Source organism: Sphaerodactylus townsendi, linkage group LG05, assembly GCF_021028975.2.
Source record: "Sphaerodactylus townsendi isolate TG3544 linkage group LG05, MPM_Stown_v2.3, whole genome shotgun sequence".
NCBI lineage: Eukaryota > Metazoa > Chordata > Lepidosauria > Squamata > Sphaerodactylidae > Sphaerodactylus > Sphaerodactylus townsendi.
In genome coordinates, this window is record NC_059429.1 from 26829144 (window position 1) to 26839311 (window position 10168).

A 10168-nucleotide genomic window follows, 5' to 3' on the forward strand; every position below is an offset into this window, starting at 1 on the left:
GAACCACATCAAAACTATGTCTCAAACAGCAAATAGATATATTCCCATTGTTCTGTTCGTTTGAGGAAACCGTGCTTTGTGGGTGATGGAAGGTCAAATCAAAAGACCTTTCTGTGCCTCAGGTGGCATGTCTGAATAGCATTCATTCCACCTGCATTCAGGAATATGAGACACTATCTTCCAGAAAGTCTCCTGTTCCTAAAAGATAGTGTCTCAAGTAGTGAATACAGGTGGAATTTGATCTCCATGAAAAGAGCGGTCTTGAAGGGCAGGAAGGAGTCCCTGGCTTCTGCCCTGGCAAGAGCAGATTGGGGGGCCTCCGAGCCATGCCCCTTGTGGGCAAGCATTGCAGCGCCAGCACCATGACGTCATTTAGAAGAGGCCAGCCAGAGCCTACAAAAGGCTGAGCTGACCTTTGTGCCGGCCATGTGCTCTGTCCGGCCAGCAAAATGCTGTTTCTGAAGGGTACGAGATCCTGGGGGGGAAAGCATAAGATAGGTCTGCAACAGAACGTGAAAATTGGCGGAAATTGCCAATTTAGTCTGGATACAACCATTGGTGTTCTTCCACAGATCCCATGTCTTTGATGTAGTTTTGTGCAAGTGAGCTTCCTGGTGGATTGTATCCAACATCCATTCCGCCAGCCTTACTAGCAGATTCTCAAAAGTAGCCTGCCTCATTTCATCCCACAGAGGGGCCATCTCTGGCTTCTGCTTTGTTAAAAAGAGGCTCTCTGTAGCAAGATTTCCAAAAATGTACTTCATCCAGAAGGCATTAAGAATGAATTATTTAGAAAACATTACATGATGGAAACTTCAGAGAAGTTTACTGTGGGTCAGAGTCATGAGTCTAGCAAGTTCTTCTGAGTTCCCTATATTATCCTTGTCCCTAGGGAGTTCTCTTCAAGATAAGTTGACGTGTCCAGTGCTTGGGAGTTTTGGCATCACACTGACCTTCCCTTCTCACTTTGTTGTGCGCTGAAGCATGTTTATTGCCCCCTCATGCGTGTCAAAAGGAAAAGAGGGAAATGGAAGAGAAGGGTAAAATGAGCAGCATTCTGCGACTGTTGAACAGCCAAGAAAAATACTGAATTTGAACAACGAATATGGTTGTTTTCTCCCACAGACTACATTCCCACTGCTCTTCCAGTCGGCAGCCAGAGGCAGCCAAGAATTGCTAGGCTCACATTGCCTTGCCAGTTTACATGAACATGTGTGCATGTGTATGTGAGAGATAGACAGGTACAAACAAATACCATAATATTCTATTAGCAGCCCGCAGGAGAGAAATTGCTTCAGTTCCTTCCATTTTCTGCCCATTTTCTCAAACTTCCACCTATACTTCTCCGAGTTTGGTTCTGGTGGGTTTTCCGGGCTGCGTGGCCGTGGCTGGTGGATCTTGTTCCTAACGTTTCGCCTGCATCTGTTTTGCCTGCATCTGTGGCTGGCATCCACCAGACCACAGCCACACAGCCCGGAAAACCCACCACAACCAGTTGAATCCGGCCGTGAAAGCCTTCGACAATACATGCTCCCAGTTTATTTTTCACTGTCCATTTTCTATTTTTATTCTTCCTTCCACCTTCCCTCTCGTTTCCCTACCCCTGAGCTTCTTTCCTCCAGAATGTTTTGGCAGTATTCAGCCCGTCCTGCTTTAGGTGCTCTGTGAGGTTTTAATTCTAGCTGAGCTGACAGCTTTCCCCTTTCCTTAAGGTAATTCAGGCGTCAAAACATTCTGACAGGTAGGTTTGATCTGTGTGCCATTAAAATGTTTGCGAACATTCCTTGGCATCAAACCCATTCACCCAATCTTTTCCTCAAGCTTCAATGTGAAACAATTAGCTTGGATTATTTTTATTTTACATAGGCCCTTTCCACACAGGCCAAAAGCGGCGGCGGTGGGCCGGTAAAACAGCATTTTGGCAGGGACTACTCTCACAGGCGCCGCTGCCAAATCGCTTCAGCGACGCCTGGCTCCCGCCAAAACAGTGTTTTTGAATCTCGCTCAGGGAGCGGGGTATTTTGGAAATGCCGGCTTCCATTTGGTGCCATGCGAATGGCACTGGGTGGAAGCTGGCGTTTCTCTCCCAGCCCTCCCAAACGCTCCTAACCTCTGGTCACCTTCTGTCGCGTTGTGCAGGCCAGGAGACACGCCCCCTGGCCTCATTCTCCAACGACGTTGCTCTGGCAAGGGGGGGGCGTGTCCTCTGGCCTCCACAACGTGAAAGAAGGTGACCGGAGGTAAGGAGCGTTTGGGAGCGGCGCAGCCTGTGCGAAGGCTGTGCCGCCGCCACCGCTTCCAGTGGGACCGTCCATGCGAACTGTCCCGCAGGGGTGCGCCGGCATAAACTATGCCGATGCACCCCCCCCCCCTCAGTGTCCGTGCAGAAAGGGCCATAGTTTGAATTAGTTTGGATTTTATCTGTGTATGAACAATGTTTTCCAAAACTTTAAAAGCCTATGAGTAGCCTAGGTCATGAGGAAATACATTGCTTTTTTAGCATTCTACATGGTATCTTCCCTGTGGTTACTTTTGAAAGCACTTGCTATGTGACTCAGAGCCATTCAAATGATTGGTCGCCCAGGGGACACTAGTGCTCTAACATTCTACCCATATGGACTTACCAGTGTATGGTAAGTACAACATGAAGGGTGCCAGGGTATGGAATACTTATAGAGACTTCTTTTTGTTGACTTTTTTCCCCAGCCATTCATAGGTTACTAATATTTCTTCGTGGAATTAGGGATAACCACTCTAATACTGTGTTTACACAAACTCTTCTCTTAGCATGAAAAAGAGGTGAACCTTAATTTTTCAAGCGATCATAACTGTTTTGTAGGCTAAATATTGTTTGAATGCACCATCATGTGGTGAGAGCTGGTATTTACTGTGCCAGAGTGATTCTTGTTTCTTTCATCTTCCAGAAGTTGAATTTCCATCTTCCAGGGTCTGTTCTGTTAAGAACTTCTTTCAGTGTATCTGAGCCAGTCAGGTTTTCTTCTGGGGTATACTCAGCTATTTATTGTGACCTATATGCTAATTGGGTTTCTTGGGGGGGGGGAGGTGGGGTTGTAATAGGGCCAGGCTGCATCCACAACTTGGAAACATATTGCACGAAAGGTATGCATAGGTCTTCAGAGAGGGCTGCCCATTCAAGGGGACATTAATGTGGCTTGTGTTACGCTGGTGGGGACCCAGGGACGCTGGTGCAGCACTCTGTGCCATATTCAACCACCGTGGCTGCCCACCAGCAGATCTACCCCATTGTCATGGAGAGTGACCGGAGAGGGCAAATCCACCAGGGTGACCTCGTGCCACCTCCAGCGGTGGTTCGCCTCCTCCCTTTACACGGGGCTGTAAAGCACCCTGTCCTCTGTGGGAACTCTATTATGAACATTAGCATTAGGTTTATTATTAAATCATTTGATAAACTTCACTCATGCCTATGCATCCTTTAAAACCTCCATTTTCAAACATTTATAAACGTGTAAATTCGTTTGCTGTAGTATGCAGTAGTTACCTACCCAATACACAAATCCCCACCTGCAAAGACACAGTATTTGAGACCGGGGTTGAGGTGGTAAAGTCCTGAGTTGGTTGAACCATCTGGAGCTGCAGGGGAAGGTCACATTGTGTAATGCCTCCCTGTGTAAAAACATCTCTCTGTAAGAAGACATCTAGCATGCATAGTTCTTTGTCAGTTCTCTTTAATGTTGCCTGGGTTAACGAGATTCATCTCCTTGTCCCTTTAACATTAGGTATGGTTCCAAAAATCTCATTCACATTTCTCTCTGGATTTTGAAATGTCCCGGTCTTGCTTCTGAAGTGGAAATGATGCGTTAGCAATTCTCCACTGTTCTGTTTTCCTTATTTTCTACAGAGTGTGGTATTTTCTCAGTTTGCTCAAGCTTTTGGTTCTCTTAGGCTATGTGAAATAAAACACCGCAAAAAAGAAAAGCAGTCTTGATGCGCGCATACAATTGTATCAAGTCTGGTATTGTACCAGTGTAAGGCTGAACACACTCAAATGAAGTCAGCTCTGTGAAACAGGAATAACTTTATTGATATATGTCGCCCTAGCTACAGGGTGCTGGAACTGAGGGTTCTTGCCCTCAGTTCCAGTGTATGTAGGGTGTGCAGTGGGCAGTCCTAGGTAGTGGCGGGAACGAGGGTTGTTGGGGAATACGAAACTGAAACTTACTGGGAGTTACAGGAAATGAAACCTGGTCCTGACAACCAGTGTGTTGGCATCTTCGTGTGTATCATCATACCACATGTTTTTTTTAATGCAATCATATGCACAAAGATCCATTTTTGCAGTGTTTTATCAGTGCATCTAAAACTCCCATGGGCAAAATCATACAGATGAACTGAAATGGATTTTGCAGCAAATGGCCCAAACTAATTCTCTCCAGCATGCTTCAGGCTCTTCCAGCATACAATCCAATTAGCGAGCCCTTATTTTTCTGTATTATTTTCTTCCATTCTTTCCCTCAGGATAATTTTTAGCATGAGCTGTCCTGTTTCTCCAGGGTTGTCATAGAAGCCTGGTGTTTGTTTCAGAACTGGGTATGTTTTTGGCAGCTTGGGGTGGGGGGTGGGGGGAAGGGAGCAATTAGTGGTCATATGTATATAGCAAGGACAAACCTTCTCCTCATGTCAACACCTCCTGCCTAAAGATGCTGATCTGAAAGTCGTTTTGGATTGATGCATTTGGGGCAACGGGTGATTGTTTGTAATAATTATATGGAAACTACATAGGAAGTGGAATTTTGGTTTTCCCAGTGAGTCAGAATATGAATGAGAGAAACAAACCCTCTGCCACATGGAAATCGAGAGAGAGAGAGAGAGAGAGAGAGAGAGAGAGACTAGATGATTTTTCCCTCTGGATAGGCCAGAACTTGCCTGCCTGTTGTGCTTTAGTTAGCTGGTAGATAAGTAATTCTAATCTTACAAAGCCATCAGTGGCAACCTGGAAAGTGTATTAGCTGGGATAACGCATCCAAAGTTGGGATGTCTCTTAACATTTTCCTCATGAGCCCTTTTCAGAGGCTACAGTCGCATGAGCCAGGAGCATGCACCTGAAGCATGTTCTACCTGCAATGCTCCCTGTTGTGTGAAGAAGGGTAACATGTATATTTGCTGAGGATTTTCAGCTTTGGTGTGGGTGAATGTGAGTCCTGACAAATCATGGTCAGTTCGTGCATTTTGGAGCTGTAATAACATGATAAATACACTCATTATCCTTGTTTGAACAATATGGCAAGTGCATATATCAGGTGGATCAGTGCACAGTTGGTAGGCTCTTTGGATATGTGATTGTAGCATCTTAAAAGGGATTGACGTTTGACCTGATTTCTGGAGTTCCAAATTGGTTTTTTACACAGTTGATCTTGTGGCCCTATTGGCATTTTGTTCCATGTGCATGTTTCTTTTCAGATAACATATACAAATCAAAATAATGTATTTTCTTTGTTTGTATTGATTCTCCCTGTCATTGAAGGTCTTTCATATTGCTGGGATGCTGCCCTAAATGTGTTGGTTTCAGTATCCCACAAGACTCTTTGTTGGTTTTAATCCCACAGTGACCTATTCATCAGTCGGTTTCCATTCACTGAATGCTCTCTTCTCTCTCTTTATAGCCTTTCCTAGCTGATGGCTGGTGTGACACTATCAACAACAGAGCCTATTGTCGGTATGACGGGGGTGATTGTTGCTCCTCCACAGTTTCCTCCAGGAAGGTAGGTGGGGCGGGGTGGGGCATCCTGTTTCACAGAGGATTTACGGGCGAGATCTTCTGGGTTTAAGGGCGAGATCTTCTGGGTTCAGGGTCAGATTTACATTTTCAACAAGTACCAACTGTGGAGAGAGGCTGACTGTTACATCATGTTTTTAGGTTTCTGGGGTAAAAAAACTGAAACAAAAAGGATTTTTCCCCACATCCTATGACCCATTGTAGTCAACACCTGGGCTGCAGCATTCTGCACCAATGTACATCAAATAAGGGACAGAAAAAGTAGAAAAGGGACAGAAAATATTAACCCCCATTCCCACCCTGTCACTTTCCCTATGAACCCTACACATAACTTCTACCACTATCAAAGTTCAACCTTCATGCTTCCCTTGCAAGTATGGGTTGAAAACCTCGAATAAAGGGGGGAAAGTGGGAAAGGGATGGAAAAGACTAGCATGGGAAAGGTTAAGCATTCTTTATAAAAAAAACCAGCAACTTTTCCAGCTTTTCCAGACAATCTTTTTTGTATTCCCTACATGTTTCAAAGCCCCATCTCTGTCAAAGGAGAAATTACTTCACAAATAAGTAAGGCAGCTGGACCTGCTTCTCCATTCAACACAATGCAATCTTCTGTCAGTGATTAGTTTTGTAACTTTATTTAGAGTCTTATCTTGTTAAGAATTTGAAAAATATATGCAAGGCAGATGTTCAACTGTCATATTCATTTGTGAAGAAATGTGTCCCCTGAGGCAGACCAGTTTTCAGAACACACTGGGAATTAAAGACTGTGTTTTCTACACGGCTGATACTAGAGTTATTTTTCCTCCAGTAGCTATTTGGTCTGTTTTTTAATTTATTCTGCTGGTCCTAATAAGCAATAGCTCATCTATTTTCGGATTCAAATCACCTGTTCTACCACATATGTTGCAAGAAAAGAAAAGGCAATTGAAGCTTTATTATACACTGTCACGATACAGGTCTAACAGCATTCTAAAAGTTCTCTCAAGATCTCAGACCAGAAGATAGGTGAAACCCTTTGGGGGAGGGCAGTGTACAAATCTAATAATAAAGAAAAATAAAATAAGTGTGAGAAAAGGGAAGGATGAAAGAACAGTGCTTTACTCTTAGTTTATTGCCTCTAAACAGGCTGTTTTGAGGCAATGTGAAAGTTCAGTCTGTGCTGATGCGTCCAGTCCATTCAAGTCGCAATCATCAAGTTATGGGCATTCATGTATGAACCCAACCCACTAGCTTGTATATCTCATTTATCTCTTCAGAACTGACAGTTTTGCCAGCTTGAGCTCTTAAGCCCTGAATGTCTTGTTGCTTGAGTACTCCAGTGCCTTTAGTGTAGTGTAGTGTAGTGTAGTGTAGTGTAGTGTAGTGTAGTGTAGTGTAGTGTAGTGTAGTGTAGTGTAGTGTAGCGTAGCCTTGGGACCAGACGTCATAAATAATATAATTTTAATTAGATTTTATGAGGATGCTGCTATGGAAAAATTTAAGGGTTTTAATGTTCATATTTATATCTCTATCTGTTGTTTTGTTGGCCTTGTTTATGGGCCCTGTATACCTCTCAGAGCCCTTTGGGGGTTCTGCGGTCTATGAAATATAAATAATAATGATAATGATGATGATGATGATAGATAGATAGTTCCTGCTATGCTAGGAAAAAAAATGCTTGAATGGAGCATCTGCCTTGTAATATGCCCCAGAATACTTTCAGTTTGTTAGGATCCTGTACCAGTTATGCAGAGGGTTTTTTTGGCAGACCAGCGACTTGGTAAGGATTCCATGAGGATAGAGAGCTTGTAATGTTGGTATAGGAATATGACTGCTTTTCCTGAATGTTTTAATACTTCCTCACCAACACATTGGTTAATCAGAAGGTATCATTTAAAAGATACATCTTGTTCAGTTTCTCAAGTCCCGGTTTGAAAACACATTGAAGGGTCTTCTTTTATATTTATACCCTTGAAAACGATACCAGGTGGGTCTCTTTTGTTCCTCCTTTTAGATTCCTCTCCCTCGCTGTCTCAGATCTCTTGCACAGTGGCCATAATTCATACTTGATATCTGCCCAAGGGAACCTTGAAACAGACAAAACTGTTTCAACATGTACGAGTCTGGTTCATCTCTTTCTTCTGACTGCTGCGAATCTTGAAACATTTTTTCTTTTCATCACTCATGGAGAGAGTAAAAAAGAGCTTGGGAGTTTGGAGTGTGGAAAAGAGCTGGGGTTTGTTTTCCACCTGAAGCGGGAGTAACCCAGGGGCCCGTCTGCCCTGAGGACACACTGTAGGGTGGAGCTCATTAATTTCTTGGCAATTGCGCAAAGGGGCTGCTTCATGGTCACTGAGGAGACAGGGTGTTGGGGCCTCCTCTGGCCAAACCAAACTGGTGATAAGAACATCTTATTCCATTCCTGCCATGTAATTGAGCATCATTCCCAAATCCCTGATCAGTCCATTTTGTTTACGTCAACCAATACTGGAGATAAAAGTGTTTTTTTTTCTTGTCTCATGACCCTTTCATCAGGTCAGGTAAAAAAGATCTGAAAAGCCTCCAAGCAAACACTCAGTGTCCCAAGTTGCTTTTGTAAGCAGCTCTGAGTGGAGGGATCCCTTTTACAGCCTACCACTAGTCGACTGCTTGCTCTGCACAGGCCTTTTCCGCACACGCAGAATAATGCGTTTTCAAACCACTTTCACAACTGTTTGCAAGTGGATTTTGCTATTTTACACAGCTTCAAAGAGCATTGAAAGCAGTTTGAAAGTGCATTATTCTGCATGTGTGGAAGGAGCCACACTCAGGCACTTTCTGCGTAATAGAGCAAGGAGCCTGTCTTGGTGGTGGGTGCGCACACCGCTTTGCCAGAGATGTTGTGTTGTATCTCTACTTGTGCTGAAGATACAACAAAGCCTTAGCCTACCATTTGTACATGTAGCTCGGGACTGTTTCCGCTGACTGCAGATGTTTCTCATAGGACTCAGATGTTTCTGACTGCAAATGTTTCTCATAGGACTCATGAAGACCAGAATCAAAAGAAGGAAGCCTAAGGAAGCCCACCTTCTCCTTGAGTCCTATGAGAACTACGGCAGTAGTTTTCACAGAGAAGAAGAAGAGTTTGGATTTATATCCCCCCTTTCTCTCCTGTAGGAGACTCAAAGGGGATGACAATCTCCTTGCCCTTCCCCCCTCACAACAAACACCCTGTGAGGTAGGTGTGGGAGTGCACAGGCTAATCTGAATTCCCCAGATAAGCCTCCACAGCTCAGGCGGCAGAGCAGGGAATCAAACCCGGTTCCTCCAGATTAGAATGCACCTGCTCTTAACCACTACGCCACAAGGAGAGGGTGGGCTTCCTTAGACTTCCTTCTTTTGATTCTGGTCTTCATCACATAAGACATGAAAGGTGAGTGGAGTCAGTGATTCTCCTGACTTGACTTGCGCTACACGTCTGACAAGGACTCACCTTAAAAAGGGCTGAAGGGCCCTGAGTCAGCAGGACTGGCTTCAGCCTTCCCTCCTATGCCATTTCAACAGGCAAAAACAGCTGCGGAGTATGGTTCCACTTGTCTGTCTGGTTCCACTTGCTGCTGGTTCCACTTGCTGCTGGTTCCACTTGTCTGTCTGGGACATGTGGAACTGGAAGTGGGACAAACAGCCACCACCCCCTCAACCATTTTGGCCACTGAAAATGGAGTGGGGTGGAACATAAGAACATAAGAACAAGCCAGCTGGATCAGACCAAAGTCCATCTAGTCCAGCTCTCTGCTACTCGCAGTGGCCCACCAGGTGCCTTGGGGAGCTCACATGTAGGATGTGAATGCAATGGCCTTCTGCGGCTGTTGCTCCCGATCACCTGGTCTGTTGAGGCATTTGCAATCTCAGATCAAGGAGGATCAAGATTGGTAGCCATAAATCGACTTCTCCTCCATAAGAACAAGGAAGGAAGGAAGGAAGGAAGGAACATAAGAACATAAGAACATAAGAACAAGCCAGCTGGATCAGACCAAAGTCCATCTAGTCCAGCTCTCTGCTACTCGCAGTGGCCCACCAGGTGCCTTTGGGAGCTCACATGTAGGATGTGAACGCAATGGCCTTCTGCGGCTGTTGCTCCCGATCACCTGGTCTGTTAAGGCATTTGCAATCTCAGATCAAAGAGGATCAAGATTGGTAGCCATAAATCGACTTCTCCTCCATAAATCTGTCCAAGCCCCTTTTAAAGCTATCCAGGTTAGTGGCCATCACCACCTCCTGTGGCAGCATATTCCAAACACCAATCACACGTTGCGTGAAGAAGTGTTTCCTTTTATTAGTCCTAATTCTTCCCCCCAGCATTTTCAATGAAGCCCCCTGGAAGGAAGGAAGGAAGGAAGGAAGGAAGGAAGGAAGGAAGGAAGGAAGGAAGGAAGGAAGGAAGGAAGGAAGGAA

At 44.7% G+C, this 10168-nt stretch overlaps 1 protein-coding gene across 1 annotated transcript in view; it reads left to right on the forward strand.

The window, feature by feature from the left end:
- Positions 1 to 10168, forward strand: part of PAPPA2 (pappalysin 2) — a 132350-nt gene that overhangs the window by 115348 nt on the left and 6834 nt on the right. The window contains exon 21 of the mRNA XM_048497826.1: positions 5643 to 5741. Coding sequence (XP_048353783.1) covers positions 5643 to 5741 — 99 coding nt within the window. The remainder of the gene's footprint in view (positions 1 to 5642; positions 5742 to 10168) is intronic.